Below are 25,966 nucleotides of genomic sequence, written 5' to 3'. Positions count from 1 at the left end.
CAGGTTTTAGTTGACATCCTGGGGGTTCAGCATCCAGCCAAAGAGTAAAGGGATCCCCAGCGTGAGAAAGCTGGAAACAATAATTTTCCTGGCAAACAAGCGGGGCATGCCAACCCCGCTTTGACTCCTGCTCCCATTTCATTTGGCATGGTACAAATGTAGAAATACTGAAGTTTAGGCAAAATACTTTGCCTGACCAGCAGATTATTTGCTCCAAGCAAAACTTTTACGATGCCTTTCACAATTTCTCTTATATTTGTTCCAGGTTGCTTGACTTCTGGATTGTTGTGTTGTATACTTTACCTGGGCCAAGATTTCTGTTCAGAATAATCCATTAATTTTAAGTAAATGTATATTTAAAACTCTTACTTATATGATAGCCAAAGAACATTAGATTTTAACTGGACATTCTGGCTTGCTAGTATTGATTGTTAACAGATTAAAACTCTCATGGAAGCAGGAGAAAAAATGCTGCAACTGAAAAGGCAAATTCAGGAGGTGAAGGGATTTTATTTTCAGTCTTGGGGAGGGTTCTTCAGATGATGTAGCTTTATAAAAATTATTGTTTATAACTATGAAAAAATTAGCGCCTCAAGCCAAGTTCTATCAAGATACTTAGAATCCTGTTTTTCTGTAGATTCCCTGCCAAAGGAAAAATAAGCTCTTTTTCTGTGTAATTCAGTGATTTCCGTATTTAGAACCCCCCACGTATAACGGTGTTTTTATAAACACTGGATGGAGGAGAATCTACAAAATTACTTGTGAACTGAAACAAGCTCCTTTCAATCATGTGTAATCCCCTGCCTAAGCTGCAGCAGAGCTATGGTTTTTAGACACGGTGAGCCGAATTCGGATGGTCTGAGCTCAGGCACATCCCTGTGCCTGTCAGAGGAGAGAGGTAGGTGCCTCTGAAGACCAAATCCAAGGCAGGGACCACGCGGAAGCAGCCTGGCACCAGCTGCTGGGGCTCAGGTGGGTTTTGGTTCTCTGGATGTGGCCCAGAGTCCTCCCTCCAGCCCCCGCTCTTCTCCGTGCTAAGGCTTCTTCCTCATGTCACAGGGCCAGAGTGGGAATTAGCATCCTGCTCCCACTTGGAAATAATTATTTGCAGCACAGCTGTAAAAGCAATCACCACCTGTTTCTACAAAGGCCTCTACCCTGAGGTCCTAAAGATGACTTCTGCGGAGGACTTTCATGTGTGAGTATAGCATATGGAGGCATAAAGTCCTAATACCATCGTGTGGCTTTTGGTTCACCTTTTAATTTTTTTCCCTTTTGGTTCCGTTTTTGATTCTTTGGTTGTTTCCCTGTTAACTAGAAGGTGGTGTGTCTGTGGCTTCCACACTTTCTGAAGCTTGCCTGGTCTCCTACCAAGATGCACGCTGCAGTCTGCATTCGATAGGACACAACCTGTATGAGTCTCCTCCCAATGTCTTTTATGGTTTCTCTTCTCTTCTTTTTTTTTTTTCTTTTCTCACTTTTTGTTTTCTTTGTTTGTTTTGTTTTTGCATGTGCAGTTTTGTAAAGCAAACTCGAGGTACTGTATCTCGCAGCTCGTCAGTCTCCAGCGTAAATTCACCGTGAGTTGCTCTCTGTTACGATATTCAGTAAATGGATTTATGATATATATCTCTATATTTATAAACCTCCCTCTTTCCCCTTCTCATGATGCCCTCACTCCCCCCTTGTTTTTTCCAAAAATCATTCCCATCATTGTGGAAAGCCTCCAGACCAACATACGGTGGAAGGACTGGAAGGTGTGCGACATTGCCATATAACGCTTGTGATTTGATCGTGAGCAACTCTGTAGTGTTTCGCACATTGACCGTGATTTTTCTCCCCCTTCCTTCCTTCATTTTTCTCCCATCCCCTTAATTATTTTCCTTTGTTTCTTCCTTAACTATTTTTCCTCTTCTCCTCTCTGCCCTCATTTGATGGTTTGTCTTGTTCTCATTCGTATTTTTGTTCTCTGTGTTTTATTATGTGCTGGGCTGATGGCTTTGATGTTCCACCAGTGTTTGCACTTATGGTTCAATAGGAGAACGGGGGCCCACCATGAGTGCACTCTTTAAATAAAAGCTGGAGGAGGGCTTTAAAAGAAACTTCTGGAAATGGGGCCCAAGTGAGACCAAATTGGAAAACTCTACATAAACATCCTTGGGAAACTTATACTCATGAGAGCACTGGTTATCCCTGTGCTCTCCAGCCTTCTCAAGCTGGAGCTTAAAGCTACAGATATTGTAAAAATGAGGCACTCGCAAGCTCCTATGTACCCGTGGTTGAGCGAACACAGTGGTGGTCCTTCCATTCACTCCACGCACTTCCTAACAAACAAATCTTGCTGGCTTTGCTGTGAATCACGGGTGAGCTTTGACACCTATGCAGGTTTGTAGAAAATACCATTGTTCCTTGCTGACTAATCCAACAAAACTCATCATCAGCTTCTCATCAACCCATCTCAGTGTCTTGCTTTGGGTTATACTTTTACCGTTTGATGTTATCTTTCTTCTTTAATGCTTTTGGAGAGACAAGTAAGTGCAATTCAAACTCGCGTGGGTTTGTCCTTACGTGCACCATAGCAGGTACTAAAGGCGTGGTGAAGCAAAGGAGATTGCCCACCAGCTTCCTGACATCTTCCTTTTTCCCTGGGTGTTTTGGGGGTCCTTGTCCACTGGTGGATCTTAGATGTGTTTGTATTAAAAATATGTTGATACGATGTGTGAGTTTAGCTTCTGTGACCAAGACTGAACTTTTGCGACTAGCAAAAGTAGGTGTGACATGTCTGTGCTAAGGTCTGAGATCTCACGGGCTTGGGGCAGTAGACTAGACCGAGGCAGCTTTTGGCTCATTTCTTCCAATGGATTTCCTGGCTGCCGGGAGTCTTGACGGGCAGAAGGGTATGGAGAGAGGTCTGCTGCCCTTTGGGTCTCTCTCACCCTGCCTTACCCCTGGCAGGAGGGAGGGCACGGTTAAAGGTGATGATGGAGGAGAGGTGCTGCCGAGCTGCCTTCTCCCCAACACTTGAATTCACTCCAGTAGAAGTTGCACCAAACCGGTCCAAGGCAAAGTTTGCACAATTAGGAATAAAGCCTGAAAGAGTGAAGAATTTGGCCCCTTTTCCAAAACAGACAGAGCTGCCTTTTAGAAAGATGAAATGAAATTGCAGGTACTAAAACCCCTTTGGAAGGAGGATTTGCCCACGTTCGGAGGCATTTGCCATTAAGGTCTGTTGCTAACTCCCCACCACCAATAGAGACAGAATAACAGAGGCTTCTTTTGCTGATATGACTCACATCTGTTCTCTGAACAGAATAAATTTTTACTGCAAAAAGCTGTAACTGAGGATTCTCATCCTCTTTAACATTTCTATGCACCGTCTGGGCAGTAATTAGTAATTTCCTATGCAAACCAGGACCATTTTTTGATAGATGAGCTGAGTGTGCATTTTCTTCTCTGTGGGTATCTAAAGAGCATTTCCCCAGCAAAATCCCGTGTTTTGATTAAATAGATGACTAGACCCCGTAAGTGTGCAATGTGTAAAAGTAGCAGCCATCATAGAACATCAGTAAAGCCCCCCTGACGTGTAAAGACATCTAAAGATCTCATTTACTCAGTATAAATGTCATGATTAGAAATGTGTTTTTTATTTTAAATTCAAATAGATAAACTGGAACAACTCCTCTTAGAGACATGCAGGTGCTGTGGACTCCCATTCCCTGGATGAATATTAGTATAAGCTCAGGATGACTTTATATCACTCTGTTTCTACCCACTGTGAGTGCTATTGCAGTAATTATTCTGAAAGATAAGTGGTCTAATTTTTGTGCACAGATGAAAGTTGAACAGTAATCTACTAATCTAAAAGAGCTTTTAAAAGGTGTAAAAAAATCCCTGTTCCTTTTTCTCCCTTAGGTTGCTCAAACAGCATAAAATATCGTGTGCCTTTAATATCAGTAAGAACCAGGATCTGCAAAACCATGGTCAGCTGTTCTGAAAGAACAAAACTTCTTCAAAAATCTTTTGAGATACAGAGGGTTGTTTTTTTCCCCCATATTCTTTCTTTGATTATTTTTCTAAAAAAAATTTCTAGATTGGTAAGAAACTAAGGACAGAATACTGGAGCTAGTTTCTTAAAAATAAATTTAAAAAACAATAAAAAAAATCAAGGTGAGTCATTTTCTTGTGCTAATTCCAGGCTTTCGTGCTATAACAAATTTATGATACAAGCAGTGCAAGCTGTATGAAATCCATTTTTAATTCACTGAGGAGAGGTAATTAAATACAGATATGCTCTATTTCTCTAAGTAGACCAGCATTTATCTAAAATACATACTGACTGAAATTGGCAACTAATTTATATGTACATAGGTGATGACACACAGCTAAATGAATAATTATGTTGTATTTTTCCAGTAGTATGTATTTAAGAGTTATGGGATGTTAAATTTTCATTTGAATCCTTCTTATGTTGCAAAGGCTGATGAAATCCAAAACGATGTATTTGGTAACTTGAGGTTTTCTTTGTATTGTTATTGTTTATTGTTTATTTCTAATAGGATCCAGAGGTGTCAGTCATTGCTTGGACATGAAAAATGACATGTTCTTAAGGCATTTTCTAGAATGGTAAATAAAGCAAAAGCCAGTGTTTCACAAGCTGGGTATTTTTTTTTTTCCAGAAGTGCTGAACACCTCCCCCTGCCACAGATATTTTTTTTTCCCCACAACAAAACTTGGTTTTCTTTGAGCAGCTCTTTCCCACCCCAAACATCACAGCATGTCTCTGCTGCATCCATCCAGCTGTAGACAAGCTGATAGCTACAGAGGGAAATGAAAAAGCTTAAATATCTTCTACCAGGATGAATTTGTCATTTGCCATTCAAGATCCCAAATTGTTCTTGATCTCTATCGCTTGCTTTTATATATTCACTGTCTGGGCCATCTGCTTTATTTCCATCCTCATAGTGCAAAAAAGGGGGCTGTGACTTCATTCCCTGACGTGTTTTGTCTTGGTTTTTGTCAAAAGCGTGGAGCTCGTGGTGGGACTTTGGCCGTAACAGAGTCTGGTCTGGGCCATTGCAGTGTAATTGCCAGAATGCCTTCTGGAGAGTGTGGCATGAACACTTCAGAGGAAAAAAATAATTTAACATAAAAGTAATTTGGCTGGATTTTAGGAGAACTTAATGGTTCCACATATTTAACCTCAGTGTGTTTTTTGTTAAATCAGGCCATAGCGATGTGGCTTTTAAGTTTCTTCTTTTTGTTTGACTTTTAACTCTCTCACCCTGTTATTTATTACTGAGGATGCAATTACCTGATCACAATTCATAACTAAAATACAGATGGTCTGAAAAAGGATCTTGTGACCAATGATAGCAATATAACTTGAGACAGAATAAATAGACAGAATAAATATTTTCTGGCATTTTCTTAAGATCAGAATGTGCATAAAGCTAAGCCTCATTTATACTTCTGGGATTAGTATGTGATGTACTTTTACCGAAAACAATTAGAAAATTCTTCTTAGTAGAGCAACAGGGAGCAGCATGCAGGATGGTGAGTTATGGTTGAGCGAAATCATTCTGTTGTTCTTGTGAAAAAATTCAAGCTGAAAGCAGTAAAATTTTTGCTACATTAACACCAGGAAGCTTTGGCTTGGATGAACTTTGCATCACTTCAGAGCTGTACAAAACAAGTGACGCAGCTGTCTTCAAACTCTAAGCAGCAGCATGTAATTATTTCTACTGCTCTGAAGTGGCCGTGGACGCCTCATGGGAGTGGTAACTAAACGCTAGAGCTTTCCTAACTTTTGTTCTGATACGCACCTTGGAGACTTTCTGGCTCTATGTTGGCCAAAGGCACCAGCCGAAGGGCTTGCGGCTGCCCAGCCGTGCATGCCCATGTGCTCAGCAGCTCCCAAAAGACCTGCAGTGGTGCTCAGCTCTGGCATCTCAGCTTCTTCCTCCTGCTGAGACCAATTACCTGTGGTCAGCAAGTCCTGTATCCGCAGTTCTCTCTGAAAGAGCGGGTAAAGGGAGTGGAAATTCAATGATAATACGCACTAGATGCAAAACGTGGCATTTGGAGAACTTTCTTGATCTAAGAAGTTGGCAGATCTATGACAGTTTGAAAAGCAAATTTCAGTACAAGTTTCTGAACATAAGGATGTGATATACAGCTAGTATTATATTAGGCTTAGACCACGTTCAAAATTTAGAGCGTCTAGCTAGTAGATGTTAGGAGAAATATTATGAAAGAAAATGTTTTCTTACTGAGAAACTGCAATATAAAAAATTCTGATACATAAAACCAAAATCGAATTCAAGAATAATATTGGAAGAGACTGGGCAGCGTTTTCTGCAACAGTCGTTGGTGTTTCTGTGATGCACACTGTTACACCAGCTCGGTGGGAGAGCACAGTGCATCTCCTGAGAGACCTCAGGCGGGAGATGTAGCTCATAAAGAAGAAAAGTTGCTAAAGCATCCAAGCGGCAACTCCTGGGGTCACTGGCAAAGCAAATTTAAACACTAGCGGTGAGTTCATCTGAAAGAAAATTGTTTTATCAAACCAGAGATAAAACATTCTGCTTTGTGCATGCCTAGCCCAAAACTAAAATGCTTAATTGTATTTTCCAAGTGGAAAATTGAAACACGAAGAGAGCTTCTCCAAGTTTATGAACAGAAAATGCGGTTTTAGTGGAAAGTTTTTTGCATTGCATTTTTTGTTGAAACTGTATTTTAACAAGAAATTCCCTTTCATCTGTAATCAGAACACATTCTTTCGTACCCACAATCTAATATGTAGGTATTTTTAACATCAAATTATGTTCATAGTCAGCTTTCATTCATTATTTACGAAAGCAAAATTTTAAGGATCGCATTTATGTAGCTGATTAAACCAGTAGTTCTGGGAGGCAAAGTGCCATTAACTGAAGCAGTATTTTAAAAGGTTACGATTACAAAATCTTTAATCATTAAGGAATACCCTAAGATTAGAATATGACTAAAAATATGCTTTCCTTTCTTGAACAGTGACTGGTTGCATTTTTTATTTATACCAATATTAGTCACTGATTCATTAATATGAATTTTATTTGACTCTATATGAATTGTATGGTTTTCTTTCTAGCCACAGGCAGGAGTTCTTTGACTGCTGGCTTCTTAATCCAAGCAAAACCAGTGCGGCTCCTCAGAGAAGCGTATTAGCAGTAATATCTACTACAACTACAAACTATTTCAAGCCTAGAGGACCTGAAAACTGAGTGTATTGCCAGTACCCTTCAAAGAGTTTGAAATATTCTGTCAACAGAAAATAGGGATGGGAAGTAATTGTAAAGAAAGTGAACTAACGTTAATCTTTGAACTGGATCTGTAAATCGGAAGTGATTATTGCAATTTTCTTAATGGATTCAGAAGGATTATAAGAAGCAAGCAGTGAACAGGCTTTCAGAGAAGGAGTTGGCTTCATAAATAGATAGTTTTCTCATGTGGAAAAAGTATTTGTTATCAGAAAAGCTCATTTTTATCAGTTTGGACAAGTCATGCTATGCTGCGGCATATCACGCTCGTACTGTAGATGGTTTGTGTCTGCCCCAATTCATGCAGCCCTCAATAATTAACTGGATCAAGTGCTGGAGGAAGCAGAGGAAATGATTTTGCCCTGTCTATGTTTTTCCATCTCTTCTGCAGCTCTTTGTGTTGTGTGCATCGGCACCGTGTCCTCATAGGCAGGCAGTTGTCATGAAACTGTGTTTTGTTTATAGGTGACATTCCTGTTGTGCCACAGATAAGTTCAAAAGCTCTCCTCTGCAAAGAAGGACAGCAGAGCAACAGGAGAGAAGAAGCTGTCACATACGTCCACGTTCAGTTGCTGTGGGAACTTGTAGAAAGCGAGAGTCAGATAAATTTAATTGGACAGGCAGACGACACATTCCCTCCAGTTGCTGCCGCTTTGGCTCTGAAAACCCTAAACGCTGTCCCCGGAGGGACCTACCTGCTCGGTTGCTTTACTTCCACCTCCTGCAGCAGACTTTGTGCGCACTGGCACTTGCTCCTGATGTTCTTGACTGGTTTGAATACGATAATGAGCTTGCGGGCAGGCTTCACATTTTCCTGATTGTGTTTTTACTGCGCTTCATATATTTTCTGATTTTTTTTTTTTTTTTTTTTTGGTGGTGTGTCTTTTCATGTAGAAAGAAGAAAGGATGCAGTCATTACTTCTGAACCTCCTGCTCTTCGACTTGTTAGTAACCAAAGCCAGTGGGTGGCTGTGTGTTGTAGTCTTCGCAATCACCTCCGCTACTTGTGTTAAGGATGCATCTCATTTCTAGATGCTGAGCAGTTCGAGTCTGTTATGTCAGTGTCTGTTTTAAGGAAGGGATTTTAGCAAAGTGGGCTTAGTTAATACGTGCATTACTTGGTTTCTCCAGGTTGTCAGTGGTGTATGTACCTGGCAGCACCTTTCAGTTAGCCATCAGTGAAGTACAGTGGAAGCTTTAGTACCTCAGAGATAATTTAAAGGCTGACTTATGTTCTTGGTGTAACCAAAACACAACTAAAAAACCCCTCCTGAAGTGATACATCTTGTGTCAGAGCTAGCAGGTCCTGAGTGTCTCCTCTGCATTCGTGATTAGTACCAGTCCTACGTCCTCAACTTTCCTCTTGACCACATCCAGCCTGATTTAGGAGATTTCTTTATGTCTTGGCTTTGATGGGCTCAGCACAGGCACTGATGGAAAGGCTGGGCCCATGAAAGTTGCCTGATGATTTATTGTGTGTTTTACTTTGAGAGAGTCTCTGCAGGAAGGCTGGGGCTTTGCGTCCCACCCTTCGAGGTGCCTGCCCCATGGAAATGGAGCATAGGATGGTGCATCGGGAGTAGGCGGTTGTGCTCTTCTCCGTGCTCTTGGTTTGCAGATAAATTGAAGACTTCAGTCAGCATAAGGGCAGTTTCCCAACTCTAACTCGTTATTAATAGTTATCGCTTCAGTGCTGACAGCTCCCTTTGGCTGTTCTAAGCACAAAACAGAAGCCGGTCCCTGCCCTGAGGACTTTCATTAAGAAGTGAGAAACGTCCCCTAAGGACAAACGCCTTTGTTGGCCTGCACCGAGGCAGCACTCGGGGAGCTCAGACAGGCACATACACATCCCTAAGCTGTCTTGTTTCCCTGAGCCTGTGTGCTAAAGAGGAGGTTCATTTTTGTAGCCCAGCTCGGTTTAGCAGAACTAGATCTGGAGCACAGCAAAGCAAGGCACCCCGTCCATCCCGGAGGACACGCAGGACACCCGGGACGCCCGTCCCGGGCAGCTCCGTCTCTCTGTGCCCACCTCTGCTGACTGCGGAGAGCTGCAAATGCAGAGCATGTGTCTTCTCATGGAAGATCCTTGTACGGGATGGCAGGTCTGGGCAGTCAGAGGCTTTGCGTGTTACTCATTAATTCCTTCTAAAACCAAGTAAATCTGCTGCTGAGTGACAACATTTCAATCTTTCGTGATGTTGAACCAAAAAGAAATGGCAAGTTGTTGCCTGCTGTGATGAGGCTGTTCATCCTTGTGCCAGGGGTCACTAGGACAGCTTGGGGGGTGCTCTCCCCTAATGAGGAGCCTGCTCTCCCTTTGAGGTGGGATTTTTGGTGAGTGGGGCTCTAAGCTATGTCCCCAGTACCTTCTGGTATCATTTACGTTTAGAACTGTGATTTTTGTCACCTGTTCTTCTGCTGTGGTGTAAATGGAGCACTCAGCTGCTGGAAAATTAGTCCAGAATGTGCCTCTTGGGAAACAGGGGATGTAGATTTTTAGTTTTGGTGATTAGCTCTGCTCACTCTGCTTTCTGGATTAAATCAGATTCCTTCACATCTGCCTGGGTGCCCTCATCCCATCTGCAGTGAGCGTTTAAGTAGGTTTTTGCCTTTTTAGCAGAACCAGGCAGCAGCACCCTCCGTAAAGAACGGATCTCCCAGCAGAGCTCAGAGATGCAAAGCTCTGCCGACAGCTCCCACCGTGCTACGTGAGCCCGTCTGAACGCTGCCTCCCCCGGGGGCTGTGCACAGCGACAGACCCTGACAGTCCCAATCAGCACATACACACGCAAAAGCTGCTTTCTTCTATTGTCAGGGGAGCCCAGAAAGCATGTAAGGAAAATGCATCTGCCTCCCTCGTGGGCTGTGCATTGCGCTGGAGGTCGGTGAGCCCCACGCGGCCCCTCCGGCTGCAGAGGTCAGACTAACGCGTGGCAAATGGAGACATCTGAGCAGGCTGGTGGAAGGAAAGTGATTTTCCTCTCTTTGTTAGAAGAAATTTCATTAAGGAAGAAAATGGGTGCTGATCCTCCACCAGGCTAAATCCAGAACTCCACCCTGGAAACCACTGGGTTTACTTTGATTTTATGCAAAAGCAGAATTTGACTCGCAATCTTTAGGAGGAAAGAAAAAAAGCCTTCCCTTCCTGCATTGGCTAGGTAGGTGACCCATTTGCACGTGGTGATCAGAAACCAAGCGCTGTGTTGAAAGATCAAAGCATTTAGGCAATGCCAACGGAGGTATCCTCATCATAATGGACGATAGAGACAGAAAAGAGCAGGTCTGTCTGGGGGATAAAGGTGCTTTCATCACATCTGCATCTACGTGTGACTCTCCCAGTCCCTCCAGTCTTTTCATGGAACACAGAACAGTTTTCCTTTCTTGCTTGTACTTTTCCAGACTGCAGTGATGCTTGGGCTGGGTGGTCCATCCTCACCACGGAAGGATGCGGTGGGTTTAGAACAACGGCTCTCCTGTGCCGTTAGCCGACGGGGCAGAGCAGCCTGGAAAGTGGCCCCTCTGGCTGGCTGTAAGGGGAAGGGGCTGGTGGGAGGGGAGGGGGCTGGTGCCAGGCCACACAGGCTGGGATCCTCAGGGGCAGATTTCCTTTCCCCTTGCTCCTCCTGCCAATCTAACTTCTCTTGCTCACTGCTAATTTGCTCATCCAGACGTTTCCAGGTGGGGAGAAAGGCGTTGTTAATTGTGGGGAAGACTTGTACGCTGTTTAAAAGCTCTGGCTGTGCTATACGGTTTTTGTGCGCAGAGACTTTAACCCTTCAGACTATACCTGAGGCTTCCAAGGGGCATGGCTACATTTTAGAAATCAAGATAACTCCTTTCCAGAGGGCCTGTTTCATAGTGCCTAACGCGTGTGGGGGCAAACTAACACTGATGATCCTGCTGGCTTTCCCTGCTCATGTTCTCCGCCAGCCATTCTCTCTCCATTCCTATAATTTCTTTGGCTCAACCTTTTAATCCCCTGTCTCAGCTGAAAATTTCCTCTTTTTTTTTTTTTTTGGTTGCTTTTTAGGGAATTGGTGCAAAGTTGGATACTAACTTTTTGTCTTCCTCCCCTCCTTAGCAAGCAGCAGAACTCCTCCAAATCCAAGTCCGTTTGGGAGCAGAGGACCAGCCAGATCCGTATGCACAATTTCCGAGCCAGCTGCGAGGCACTGTACAACGAGCTGGATCCGGAGGAGCGGGTGCGGTACGCTACCACCCTTCACATCAGGCCAGACATGAAGACTCATTTGGATCGGCCACTGGTGGTAGAGCCAAGGGGCGAAGGGAGGAACAACATCAGCAAGCTGAGCCCCGTGGACGTGCAGGAGGTGGAGCAGACCAAAGTCAGCTCTGCTGATGGGGCAGAAGCTCCACGAAAGCACCACCGGCATCGGGATAAGGACAAACTGGGAGAGCAAGAGAAGGGTGACGTGACCAAGGATGAGAACGGGGAATCTGGTGCCAACAATAAGGAGGAGCGGCACAGGCAGCACAGGAGCCGCAGCAAGGAGGTGGAAGGGGGGAGTAAGGAAGGGAAAAGTGATCGCAACAGGAGTCAGGAAGGGGGAAGGAGGCACCATCGCCGAGGGTCGGTGGAAGAGGGTGCCGAGAAGGAGCACCGTAGGCATCGGACTCACCGGCACTCTGCCGAACGGCAAGGCAAGGAAGGCAACGGGACAATCAATGGGGCCAGGAGCGAGCGACGTTCCCGACACCGGGGAGGGTCGAGGTCTGGGAACCGGGAAGGAGAGCCTGGGTCCAAGGGCGAGAATGGAGAAGAGCCTCACAGACGGCACAGGTTCAGGAACAGGGCGCTGTCGACGTACGATTCGGTGGAGAAGGAGAACGGGGAGAAGGAGGGGGAGGCTGGCGAGAAGGAGCACCGGAATCATCAGCCCAGGTGAGTGAGTGCTGCGTGGCTGGACTCGTCCCTGGGACGGCTGGGGGGGCACGAGACCCCAGACTCGTTTCAGGAACCTACTTACTCCCTTCCCTATGGCGTTCCCTGCTCTTCTCCTTGCACTCACACCAGCTACCACCATAACCTGCAGTTCCTTTTTGCTTAAATCAGTAATGACGGAGGCTCCCAAAGATTATTTTGGTCCATGATGGCCCATAGAATAGCTCAGGTTTAAGGAAGGAAATATCCTTGATGTAAATACCAACAGACCCTCTAGGACATAACGAGGAGCAGAGAATTTCACAGCCTCTGAAGGAAGTTTCTGAGGGACATATTTTTAAATGGCATCCAGTCTTGCTTATAGCCCTTTGGTTTTTTTTTTTTTATGGTGAGCCTGTCAGCTGCATCACCAGTTGTTACAGCACGTGGCTTCTTCCATTAAGAACAATGATGTACCCCATTTGGTTTAATTCTTGTGTGAGTCAAGTGAGAAAAATAGTACCCGTGAAGCATTTAGAGTAGTTAATAAAGAACGATAGATTGCCTTTTCAGCTTTATTAGTCTGATGGAAAAGAAATTTCACTGGGATTCTTTTGAATAGAGTTCATGTCACCGTGGAGAGCTGTGAGTGGCACTGAGATAATAATTTTCCTGTCTATATTATCTTCCTTTCAGATGGATTTCAAAACACTTTGCATACTGTTCAGTTTGATCATGTGCACGAGCTCACTTTCCTCCTCACTGAAATATAGCCACTGCTGCAGAGGAATGCAGAAGCTATTTAGCCGCTTACAGCAATGTTACAGAGTTGTTTAGGACTAGAAAAGAGAATCACCAAATTTTAAATAAGGCCTCAGGAGAACATTAAGAAGCAGAATGTCAGACTTCATTCAGAAACCAGCTGATGCTGGAAAGCTAATGTCACTGTTACATGCAAATGCCATGTGGTCCTCGCTTATGAACCTCAGTTCCGAGTCTCATTAAATTGAATAAAGTGGCGTTCAGTGGCGCAGTTCCTCTTAATGTTGCGCTTGGATGTTGGTTCAGAAGGTCTTGGAGGAAAAGGTCACATACTGTGCCATCAATAAGTTGTCCTGCAGTCCGTGACTTTTCTGCAAAGGACTTCCATGAAGAAAACAGTCTATGACACCCAGCAGGAGGTGCAGCATCAGGGTACATACGTTCTCTGAATCCTTCTTGGGCCGTATTTAATAAAATCTGCTTTTCTACCTTAGGGAGAATCAGTGTGAGATTGAGGCTAGTGGAAGTGTGAGTGTCCCTGTGCACACCCTTCCCAGCACCTATCTGCAGAAAGTGCCGGAGCAGCCAGAAGATGCTGACAACCAGAAGAACGTGACGCGGATGATTCAGCCACCTCTGGACAAAACCACCACTGTGAACATCCCTGTCACTATCACTGCCCCGCCGGGGGAAACCACTGTCATACCAAGTGAGTGCCTTTGTCCCTCTGCTTTTTGCTATGAAATTGCCAGAAAAGAGCTAACTTTCCAAGGAGCTAGCAGCACACACTGGGTGGTGCGGGGTCTCCTGGCCACCAGCGAATCCTTGCAATAAGTGGACGGGAGAACTTGTTGTTGATATAGGCTCTACGATTCACGCAGCCTGCAGGAACCTAAAATGGGTTCCTGGGTCACCTGGTGGCTCTGGAAAACACCACGTAAGGTTCCCTGGAGATGGCTCACCCAGAGCACATCCATGTATCTTTGCGTAAGAGAAAGATGAAGGAACAAGAAAAACAGCAAAATGTAATAACTGAGAGCTGTGCAGCAAAATAAGCAACTTCTGCAGCAAACCAGTCAAGACGTTCTTGTGAGCGCAGGAGTAGGTCTTCTGCTTTATCAGCTTCCTCTGCTGCCGTGCTGCAAGCGCCTACTCCAACAGCGCTGTGCTATGGTTCTTCTGGTGTCCCAGGGGCCTGCCTGGCCACAGACGCCTCAGGAAAGGACAGGGGAGGCAGTGGCATTGCATTCAAGCCCACAGACAAATTCATGCTGCTTGGCTTATTAGCTGACCCCACTGTGGAGCAGCAGGTCTTTCATGGCTGCACAGCTATCACAGCATCCGTCGTGTGACCCTGCTGCTGTGGGTTCCTGCGGGCTGTGTAATTTTAGAACTTCTTGCAATCCTCTGCATCTCGGTTTCAGCAGATCCACCCTAGCTTGTCCTTTTCCAGAGCTCTGTGCCTTGGCTCTGTCAACGTAAATTTACACTGTTTTGCAGACTATCCCAAGATCATTGTGCCCATGGTCTGCTCTGCAGCCACCAGCCCGTTCTGACCAGCTTGTGGCTCATCCCTGGCAGTGTAGGCACAGCCTAGACAAGTCTCGAGAGCTGGGGGTGCCAAGGGGAATTGCAGTGTGAAATCTAAGAGGTCCACATCAGATTGCAGGCTGTCAGGACTCTGCTTTCCAATAGGCACAGCCAAAAGCTAGTGGTTCCTCTACGTGCTTTTTCACTGTGTTGTCAGCCACACAAGACTTGTCTTTTCTTTTTTTCTCTCATCCTTTTTTCTTAAATGGTAATTTTACTATAATTGCAATACTGAGTTCCTATCAATCACAATTTATCACCTGCTCTCTTTCCTGGCCATTTCTTGTGTATCTGGCCTGAGATACAATAAGGATTTTATTGAACATGTCACTCACATGCAACGAAATGTCATTTTGTTGCAAAATAAAATAAAAAGTAATAAAAACCACGCACCTAACATTTTATAAGTGGGTGGGGGTTTTGGATTCTAGGTCCTGTGAATTAATAGACAAATGTATGTATCTGTATAAGAAGAGAATTTGCAGCATAAAATGTTTTCCAGTTCATACATTGGACATTATCTTAAGTAAATTATCCTAGAAACCCACTGCAAGCAAACTTATGATGGAAATTAGAGAATGTATTTCTAACCTTTGGGAGTGAGGTGCAGAGCAATCTTCTAGAAGGGGATCATGTAAGTTAAAAACCTGATGTGAGATGGGGCTCGACACCTTTATAGATGGGGAGCTCTGCCAAAACTGGGGTGCACTGTGCAGGCACAGAGCTGGGGGGTCCAAGAAGTCCCTTCCAAGTCTCTGTTCCTAATGCTGGGAAGTTCAGCAGTCTTAGCCCCAAAATTATTTAAGCTCATCTATGAATTTGCTCTTTTACATGTTCCAAAGCCAATCTTGCTACTGATCTACGGGAGAAGATACAGAATTATGCGGTTGGTTAGACTTACTGTCTTTTTTAATCTCCAAGGATCCCTAGCTGATCCTCTCTCCCTAATAATTTATGCTATTTGGAATGGGATTTCCATGCCCAGTTTGGCAGCTCTTGTATAAGTAAGTGTAAGGTTTATTTGTTTGTCTGCACTGGGCATCTTCATTTCCTGGCCATTCTGATATATTGCTCATCAGTGCAGCAGTTAAGGAGTATAATTGCAGTGTATATCATACTGTAGTAAATAGCAGTGATAATAATCAAATGATTGTTCATCACATTTAATCAACATATTCAAAGGCTGTTTGCTATCCCAGCTGCATTGTTTGCATATCCAGCTGTTGCAGGCAGCCTGCTGTGTGAAGACTGCAGATACATTTTTAACTCTCTCGTTTCTGTTTCCTTAAATTCACATTTCAGTGAACAACGTTGAATTTGAAAGTAAATCAGAGGAGAAGAAAGACGTCGATGACTTGACGAAAAATGGGCCTAAACCAATCTTGCCTTACAGTTCCATGTTTATCCTAAGTCCTACAAATCCGTAAGTCCTCTGGCTCTATAATACCACTCATGGGTTACAGGTACTTCAAGCATGGGTATTCAAAGCGGTAACATTAGCTTGATCTTCATCTCTGCAGTCAAACGCATTGGGAAATGAAATAAAAGCTTATGTAGGCTGCAGACCAGATGCTGCCTTTCAGCTGGGCTTTGCTGGGGGAATAAATTGCCAGGATAGGGAAAAGATGATGCATTAGGCAGACCCTTCTTAACTGCCCTGCTGACCGTCAGGTGGGCAGTTATTTGCTCAGTCGTAGATCACTAAAGGGTGGGAGTATGGACTGTCACTGGGAGAAGACATCATCAGGACAAGCAGGTTGGGGGCTGTTTTTAATGTCAGCAAATTCTTGCAGGTTCCTCAGCTGGAATTTGTGCTCTTTCCATACTAGTACCCTCGCATCACTGAAAACTTTGAACTTCTGAGAAAACGTGAATATTTTTCATTTGCCAAGGTTGAGAATACAGCCTGTGGGATCTGTTGGGATTACAGCATTTCTTCCGCTTCAGGCATCTCTGCCTCATGGGGAGCTTTGTACTCAAAGCCTGTAAATACGGAACATGTCGCTCTGAAGGGCTGCAGGACTAGACAAGAGCAGCAGGGGTTGTAATAATTGTAGCACGAAGGCCTGTGAGTCATTTTAAGCAGTAACTTAGGGCAATGGAGGGCATTTGAAACTTCTGCCAACCCAGAGATCTGCTAGGAACAGATGTGATCGTTCCTCTCTGGCTCAGGTAGACTTGTTGCAGATCCTAGATGTTGCTCTTTGAGGTTGTACTCTGCATGCTGAGATACCTAAGGTGGACTCATGCTCTTCCTTTGGCAACTTGATTCAAGAGAAGAATGAGTGCTCCTCACCTCCTGCTACTCAGGACTGTGACATCCTGGCTGCCTATGCAGTCAGTGGAACAAAAACAGGCTGCTCCGTGTACTCATCTTTGCCATCAGAAATACATCTGTGGTGGAAGCCATGGCCTGGCACCCCTGGGCAGTAGGCAGGCTGAATACTTTCTTTAAACACAAGTGCCAGCTGTGTAGTTCAGGCTACAGCCCTGCATGCTCCGACATGATATAGCTGTGAGCAGAGAAGGAATTCATCAGTGGGAGAAGTTAGAGACTATCTCTCAATGCCAGCCGTTAGAGAGGGAGAATGACCCCAAACTACTGCTAGTCTCATCTCATCTACGAAGGAAGTGAACTGAAGACTCAATACGTGCCCCTTCTGTCTCAAACCCACAAGAGAGAGACTTGTGTTTCCCCTTTGCCTTCTCCAGGTAGATCTTTAGGATAACCAAGCCGAAAGCCCAGGAAGTTTTCCCTTTTCAGAACACCGTCATAGCATTGTGCTATTTCAGATAAGGCAACATGTCCTTTGAATTCACGTAAAAGGCAGCTAAGGGGAGGAGAGTGCGTTAGATGAGGTGCACTCACGGTGTAATTATACTTTCTGGGGCAAATTGGAATTATGGAGCTTGGCCCCTGTCTGGTTGGATAGGGAAACAGTGTTTCCCTCGTATTTGGTAGCTCACGTCTTTTTGTTGTGGAGTGACCACCAAAAATAAGTGTTAGCTGCAAAATGCTAAGGGCAGCAGTGCAGAGTGGGAAGCTAGACGGTCCCGACATCACCTGGGGATGCGTGACCCAGGTGCTGCTAGTGAGCAAAACAGTTCCCAGAAGCATAAATGAAATGTATTACTTCCCAAGTGCCACCCACCCTCTTAAAACAGACATGCATTGAAAAACCACTGGCAGTTTACAAATGCTCCCGCATCTCACTGCTGGTTATGAATGATGAAGATCTAAAAATAGGGACTTGTTATTTCTTTGATGAATTGAGTTTGATGCATGAATTACAGTTACAAATGTTATTGAAAGTGTTGCCTTTCACTTCTATGGATTCATAGAGCACATAGATGATACTCCTCTTCCGTCAGATTGATAACTGGAGTTAAGGGATCCACAAAAGCACTTTTCTTCGTGTTATTTTGTATCAAATCTGTTGCCTTGCTATTTGTAACTCTTTTTCATTCTGAATCCATTAGCAATCCAGAGAAAATGAGTCTATAAGTGGATGTGAAAAATAAATTTTAATTCTCACAATTCAGATATTTGCTTAGAGAAAATGTGATATAGTAACTAAATTACATTCTCAGATAACAAGATTGTTGGCAAGTTACAGATATAATTTGATTCTCAGGCAGAATCTAAGTCCTTTATTCAGCTGACAAATACGGTGCAAATGTAGAGTTTTCTGTGAAGTTAAGTATTTGTGAGTTGTGGTCAGATAGAGTTATTAGCTGAAATTTGTGAATAGTTTTGCATTGCTTAGAAATTGAAGCATTTGTCACTTTTCTTGGACACAATTTGTGAAGAAAAAGATTAGGTTAAAATAGTCAAATACATTACTGTAAAGTATTTGTGCAGCGTATAAAGCATAGCTTAGAACAAAGTGCAGGCAGAGGTACTTGGCAAGAGAGAGACTGCTAGAAGTAATACTCATAGTTACGAAGCCGGTTTAAGCTGTGTGTCACAGTCCATAGCATATATCTGAATTTTAAAGGGATTAGTTGATATTAAAAGGGTTTCAGAACTAATTTTGAACTCTCTGGACTTTAGCCTATGAGTTCAAAGTGAAAAGGATTGGGGGGTATATAAACATAATTTGTAGAATTGAGTCCGAATGCTTGAAAGCTCTCAATGCCCTTTTCATAGATAGATGGATGTCATTGCTTTGCAGAGGGCGTAGAGAGCAGTGCAGAGATGTTAAATGTCTTTAAATCTCACCACAGATCTGTTACAAACTGGAGTTTAAAGCTATTAATCCTAGTTTTTATCTTCTTAGCATTATTGTATTAGGAATCCTAAAAGTGATGTTCCTGATGAACGTTGTCCTTCTGCCAGTCTTTCATACCACAGCACTTGACTTACAGCACCTGTAATAGCCCTCTTATCTCCTTACGTTGTTTGCAGGATTCGACGTCTGTTCCACTACATTGTCAACTTGCGCTATTTCGAGATGGTCATCCTCATAGTTATAGCCCTCAGCAGCATTGCCCTGGCTGCAGAAGACCCTGTCCAAGCCGAGTCACCGAGGAATGATGTGAGTACCAACCGACATGGCCAGAATAAAGTTGTTCTGCTTCTCCCAGCAGTTATGCACATGGCATGTCCATTCCCATCGCCAAAGGATAACACGGTGCACTGGCAAGTGCAAAACTGGATCTTTCTTTAATAACATACTCAAAATAGCTTGTTCCACTATCAAAATGCTCACAATTCCTCTCCCTTTCTGCTGCTTCAACCACATCTGAGTTTGAGAACTTGGAAATCACTGGTGGTTTGGCTGGTGTGACTCCCGTGGAAGAAGCCTGCAAAGCTTACACACCATTCAGGAATGGGAAAGGCTTCCCCAGTCACAAGCCAGGGCTGACATTGTCCTAAGATCCCCTGCTCCTGCTAGAGCAGAGCCTGAGGAAGTAAAACCAGATGTGGCTTTTTATCTTGGTGGGGCTTGGTGTCAATCTCTTAGAATTAGTAGAAAATCTATTTATCCATGGGTGTCAAACCAAACTCGGAGACTTCATAGATGGGTGCTGTTATGAGCAGAAGTAGGAGTGTGCCACCTTTTACGTGAGAGCATGCAGCCCAGGAGCGTTCATGAAGCAGATAGCTGGGTGTCTTTTTTCAAGCACATTCACATGAGGACATTGGCACAGAGCTGGTGACAGTTACATGGACAACGGGAAGTCTACAGAACTGAAGATTAAGTATAGAAATTGCCTAATTTTGGACTCTTCCGTGTAGATAGTTGCAGTATGTGGATCTCATGTGATATTTATATTGACTTAATATCCATTCACTATGTATAATCATATGAATCTGACTGTGAATAGGTGCATCCCAGCCACAGAATTATGTTAAAATTTAGGAGATCTATAGATATTTGAATGGACTGGTATTGCATTTACCAGGATGTGTACTGAGGAGTCTGTGTTCATCCACCCCTTAAACAGATTAAGAAACCAAATTGCTTCAGAGCACGAGTCGGCAGACCAGGTCAGAGCAGGAATTGCCTGAATCTGGTCGGTATTAGCTTTTCCCAGAGGATGATCCACGAATCCCTATATCAGTAATGAGCTGAAGTAGCTACGAGTAATCTTTCTTCCTCATCCTTAATAACTGTGGAATCAGTTTTACAAAAAGGATTTTATCACTTTCTTACTCTCCCAAGGTCTTTAGTAATACTATCATCAGCTACAGCAGAAGAGAAACCCAGGCTGCTACACAGATGCTGCAGATAAGCTCTTTAGGAAAGGATATTTAAATATTTTGATTTGAAGTATCCATTTAGCCCTATTAAACCTACCATATGTGTAGGTGCACTGAAGCAACCCATGGGCATGCTTACACTGGAAAAAACGTTGCTGTTTAAATCAGATGATTCAAGTTTGTACCTAAACAATTTGAAAGCCTCCCATCAGATGACACTTAACCCATTGTAGCAAATAGACCATGCTAGAATAGACTTTTTGCTCTTTGCTCATGTGCAGATTATTTCAGTGTGTAGTCTCCCCTAATAAGCATTTCTCTTTCCCATTTAGGCTCTGAAATACTTGGATTATATATTTACGGGTGTCTTTACCTTTGAGATGGTGATCAAGGTAAGAATTTTTCCAGGCAGAAAGGTTCACCTCCCCTTTCGGATTTACACTCTCCTACTTCTGGGAAGCTGGAGAAAGAGGGTGGAGCATGACAGAGCTCCCTGGGGTGCCTGGAGAGGTGGTGATGATGGAAAGCTTTAACTCGGGAACAGCACTCAGAAGTAGCCAGTGCACAACAGATACCTTTCTGGAGCGGCTCTCCTGGTTTCTTTAATCTCACATTTTATGGAAGAAAATAAGGATATCTTTAGTAGCTGTGGTTGTGTAAGAGGATAAGAAATGAGTGCCTGATGCAGAAATGTCTGTGCGTGGCTAAGGACACGGGAGCTGATAGACCTTACTGAGACACGTCTGATTCTTCCCTTTTCCTTTGACGCTGATCAGGAGTATTAATAGCAACTGATTCTCGGTCTGTCATGTTTCAAAAAGTTGAGGATTTATCTTTTTACTTTACTCAGTAGGGTGATATGTTTTGCTAAGACTGTGGGGCAGTAACTTTCCAGAAAGCACAATTCTAATAAAGTCAGGATTTATTCTTGGGGTAATGATGGAGTTAGTTTTTAGTGTCAGAGCAAGATGCAAAAGAGATGCAGAATAAAAAAGAGGTTTTCCCTTGTTCGTTCAGTAGAAGGATTTGAAGCTATGTGAGGAAAGCAACCTTACGTGGGCAGTTATAGAGCTCTTAGGAAAACAGATAACATGTCTAGCATGCACTTTGAGACTCAACAGTAGAAGATCTTCAGCAGCATTGTACGGGGAGACTCAGCCTCGGGCAGAAGCAAGCCAGGCTGCTACGCTGAGCAGCATCTTTCAGCAAGTGCTCTGGAGCAGGTGTATTTCTTTGACTGTTGCATTTGACTGTGGGTCTTCCCACCCTCTCTTTGTGTTTTATTGTGTAATATCCTATGCCAGTTGTTAATTCCTACTAATCTGGTAGGATTGGGGTAGAATAAAATTAAACTATTTGGCTGTTCCACACACAGACTGCTGTTCCCATGAATTAATGCATGTCTGTGCAAAGAATCCTATGTAGCAGTTAGTACCCTTGTCTCTCATGGTTTTGGTTACGGTTTATTGACTTCAGCTTCGGTTTTGACAGAGCTCTCTGTGCCTGTTAGAGGTGAGCAGCTTGACTAAGTATCTGGATGTTGCCCTGCTGCTGTGAAGCCCTGAAGAAAAGTTTGTGAAGGGTCATTTGGTCAGGGACGTTCCTCTGTACCTCGGTAGTGTTGGTTTGGTACTTGTTTTATTAAAACTCTTTCTTTTCATGTGTTTTCTCTGAAGATGATTGACTTGGGGCTGTTACTCCACCCTGGCTCCTACTTCCGTGACCTGTGGAATATCCTGGACTTCATTGTGGTCAGTGGGGCCTTGGTGGCATTTGCCTTCTCGTAAGTACATTTTCCCAATTTCTAGGAAATAAGTTGCAGAGGAGGCAGGACCCTGGCCCAGAGCTAGTTGAAGCATAGAGCGTGTGGCTCCATTTCTCAGTGAAATGTTCAGTTTCTGCCCTTTATCATCTTGTAGCTGGGGGGGGAAGAAAAAAAAAAAAATCCCTAAATTTGTGTTGTAGAATCTCTTGAAAATTCTCCCAGCTTTAGGGTAAGACTATTCACTGTTTATTCAAACATTAAGCCAAGATTTTTGTGACCGTTTGGGCAACTTATTTTCAAGGACACCTTGTAACAGTTTGTGGCAGTCCAGTGTCTTCAGGCAATTGTTTTAAAAATTGTCCTTACTATGCAAAAATAGTTAATGAAATCAGCTGATAACTCAGTGAACTCTTTACAAAACATTGTTTCTAGAGTTATGGATATTTCTGGTTCATATACCTTTGGTATTTCTCTCTCCTCTTCCTCTCTCATTCAGGGTACTTGCACTTCAGAGAGTTTCACTTCTAAGGCTAATTGCTCCCTCCCTCAGTCACAGCTCTCTATTTATGACATTAAATAATGTTCTGTGTGCTTCTTTAATGTCATGGAGGATTTTGAGCAACAGACAAAGAGGAATTGCTTTTTAAAAATGAAGATTAACTTTTCATTTGAGCATTTTTCTCAGAAGAGACCAGAGGAAGAGCAATGCAGGTTCTTCAAAACTTGGGAAGCTCAGAGTTAGATGATGGAAAGAAATTTTCCATGTGTAGTTCTGGGCCACGGAATAACTGTATTGCAAATGTTTTCCTGAGAAATTCTAGGAGATTACCTGGAAACAGGCTACAGGACTTGGCCAGTTTAATCTTCTGCTAAATTAGCCGTGAGTAATTACAGTGAACATGTAGCAGTCCATGCCCAAACTCCACTCACCTGTTCGTTGACATGATGATTAGAGAAGGTGAAGAAATTAGCAGTGTTTTACTTGCTAATGAGAAAAAGCATTCGCCTTTGCCAAGGAGCTGCGGAAGCGTGTCCTGTATATTTTAGACTGACAGCAATTTTTAGGCAGACAGCTGAATCCATTGCTCCTCTTACGTGCTCTGCTGATGAAAAATACTGCCATGTCCCTTGCAGCACAAAAAGTTACTGGAACCTTTCTGGTAAGGTTAGTCTGGAATATTTCTCAGGATTTTTTCATTTTCTGAGGTGTCAAAATTCCTTTCACATTAAGGCTGTGAGATTTGTATTTTAGATCTTCTATTCTTCATAGCAAATGCTGGATAAAAAAAGCTAATTTGACCAAGGAGTGGATGGATAGAAGGAGATGGGATTGACATCGTTGGTATGATTTTTGAGCCAGTTGAGGACTGACACTTGGGGATATCGGGGTCTGAGCTTTCTGTGCCCAATCCTACACCAAAGAATTGTTTAGATCTTGGAGCAAGTCATGTCCAATGTAAGTTTTTCAAAGGGATGCTGCCCTCCCCTTTTTAAAGACTTTGTCCCTGTTCATTAGAAATTTGTTTTTCAGAGAGGCTGAGCACTCTGTTTGTAAGCAAGGTTGTGTTGAGATGGAATTGCTGGTCTGGTCTGGTCACCTAAAATTTGACATCCAGGCTGCTTTTTAAGCTTGACTAGACATGTGTGTGGCTTAATTTCCCTGCACGTGAAATATATTAGCGTAACATCTTTCAGAAACTGGATGTGGTCAGAACAAGTTAAGCAAAAACTTACTAAAAAAGTTTAACAAGTTAACGGAGCTCCTCTGGATTGAAAAGAGGTATAAAAGTAAAATAATATTAGTCACAAGTATTAGTTTGCAAAACAATATTATCCAAGTCTGTTGTTCACTGAGAATTTCCCTTTTCCATTAAGAATTCAAACTTTCAAGGCAGACTGGGAGAAGGGGCATTTTGTGAGCCCTTCAGAGCAACTCTCTGTGCTGTGAGAACAAACATTAGGGTTTGCCTTTAAAACATCTTCTCTTTGAACAAAATTTTCTTTTGGACAAGTTATGGATTAAAATGAATAATTTTTAATCTTTCTGAGTCTTTTTGTGCTCAAGTTTTTCTATTGCTTGCATTGGGCTATGAATATCTAACAGCACCTCATCAGCCTCTAAATAAATTACTTGTACATCCCCTGCCTGTGCTTCATAATAGTGTGCCCCAAGCTGCTTCTATTTTACATACTCTTTGAGTAAGTGCTGAGCAGGGATTTACAGAAACCGAATACATAAAACCTGCCTGCCTATTTACTGTCTCCCAGATTAAAGCAAGTCAAATCTAGTTCTGAGACTTGGAAAAATTTGAATTTCTTCTGTGATTTTTATGATGACTGTAACCTCTGCTACATGTCCATGTTTCAGCAGGCAGTGAGTGTTGACGTCCAATTCAGAGAATTCTTGCAGTATTTCTGGTCTAACCTGAGAGCAGGAAATCCAGGCATTCGTAGGAGATGACTTGCTCTCTGTTCCCACTAGTTCAGTTATGAATACTAACAAGTCTCAGACTGCTCAGATGAAAATTGGGTAGATAGTCATGTCCTTAGCTCAACTGCATTGTTTGGTTAAACCAGATGGATGCACCAAGTCTGCTGAATTTTGATAATTCTGAAAATGAGCTTTTGGAGAGTAAACTGGGTAATCTTCATTGTTTTGTTAGTGGGCTTTTTCTTGCAAACACTACAGTCCTGTCACTCATCATCCCTGTCACTGTAAAAATGTATTTAATGTGGCTGTTACCAGCTTCTGATTGCAAGAATACACGATTGCCTCTCAGTGGGTGTGATTTAATTCATGCATGTTCTTGACCTCGTTGGTGTCCAGTGAAGGTGATGTGAATCAACTTCTTGCTGAATAGACATGTCACTGAAAACCTAGGAAAAAACAGAGCTCCCTGAAACACTTCCATCTGGAATATTGCAACAGCCTATGTTTGTTTAGGCACACGAGATGGTATCAGTCATTGCTGCAAGGTTCATAGAATCCACCTCAGCCTCTCAAACCAGCTATCAGTCTACTTTCTGCCTGTAGCTCTTTAGAAGCTGTTCTGTGCTTGACTGTAGTTAAAAAAAGAAAAAAATATAAAACAAGGCCCCTAGTGAGATGCTAGAAACATTAATAATACGGATGATGATGATAAAATAATGTCTTCCATTTAGCAATGTATTTCTTTTTCTAGAGATAAACATGCCACAAACATGCAGACATGTTTTAGTCTTTAGGGAAATAGAAGTAGAGGAGCTTAAAGCAAACTAGCAAATTTGTCATCGAAGTTTATCAGCCCCAGGTGTAAAATGTACTTGCTCAATAGAAATAGCTGATGAATAGCAGCAAAGAGATTGCATTTTTACATTTTCAACAACAGAAAGGCGGCTGAGATGCACAGAATTCCACACTGCTCTTTGAAAAAGCAAACAGCATTTGCCAAACGGTCAAGGTTATTACCTCCCAAAGTGTCAGGAGGATGAAGGTCTATTTGCCCTGTCTGCTTGTCAGTCGAAGGGCTGATGCACCATGGGGGGATGTGTGGGTATATGCTGTATAGCCAATATGTTGCTTCCTTGCTTGTTTATTTTTATGAACGTTGAGTTGGTGGGTGTGGGACAGGGGATGGGATTATCTGCCAGCACATATCTGTATGTGCATGGGGTGCACTGTATAGCCTTATGTTTCTGTTTGTCATTGACTCTGCTCTTTCTTTGTCTTCTTCTTGCTGGAATCTCTCTCTAGGAGTTTCATGGGGTAATATGTTATTCCTGTCTCTTGCTGCACTGTTATGCCTGTCAAACGTGTACACACACTTGCCACTGTGGAAACGAACCATGTTACACCCATTGCATCGACTCCTTTGTCCCTTTATTACTCATTGTTCAGCGAAACGTATTTTCCCTTAACAATCTTCATTCATCCTAATTTTCTTTAAGCAGAGGAGAGAAGCAGACTAGAAAGCCAAGTAGGCCAG

The 25,966-nt window shown here is 43.1% G+C and overlaps 1 protein-coding gene across 1 annotated transcript in view; it reads left to right on the top strand.

Annotated features, from left to right (window-relative positions):
* LOC104072818 (voltage-dependent N-type calcium channel subunit alpha-1B-like) overlaps positions 1–25,966 on the top strand; it is a gene marked incomplete at its 5' end in the record, with an annotated part of 160,508 nt that overhangs the window by 70,030 nt on the left and 64,512 nt on the right. The window contains 6 exons of the mRNA XM_009572401.1: positions 11,377–12,198; positions 13,434–13,648; positions 15,832–15,952; positions 18,938–19,067; positions 20,569–20,628; positions 21,913–22,019. Of these exons, the coding sequence (XP_009570696.1) occupies positions 11,377–12,198; positions 13,434–13,648; positions 15,832–15,952; positions 18,938–19,067; positions 20,569–20,628; positions 21,913–22,019 (1,455 nt within the window). The remainder of the gene's footprint in view (positions 1–11,376; positions 12,199–13,433; positions 13,649–15,831; positions 15,953–18,937; positions 19,068–20,568; positions 20,629–21,912; positions 22,020–25,966) is intronic.

Source organism: Fulmarus glacialis, unplaced genomic scaffold, assembly GCF_000690835.1.
Source record: "Fulmarus glacialis isolate BGI_N327 unplaced genomic scaffold, ASM69083v1 scaffold4552, whole genome shotgun sequence".
NCBI classification, from domain to species: domain Eukaryota; kingdom Metazoa; phylum Chordata; class Aves; order Procellariiformes; family Procellariidae; genus Fulmarus; species Fulmarus glacialis.
The sequence above is the reverse complement of the archived record's forward strand: the minus strand, read 5'-3'. Positions and strand labels throughout refer to the sequence as shown.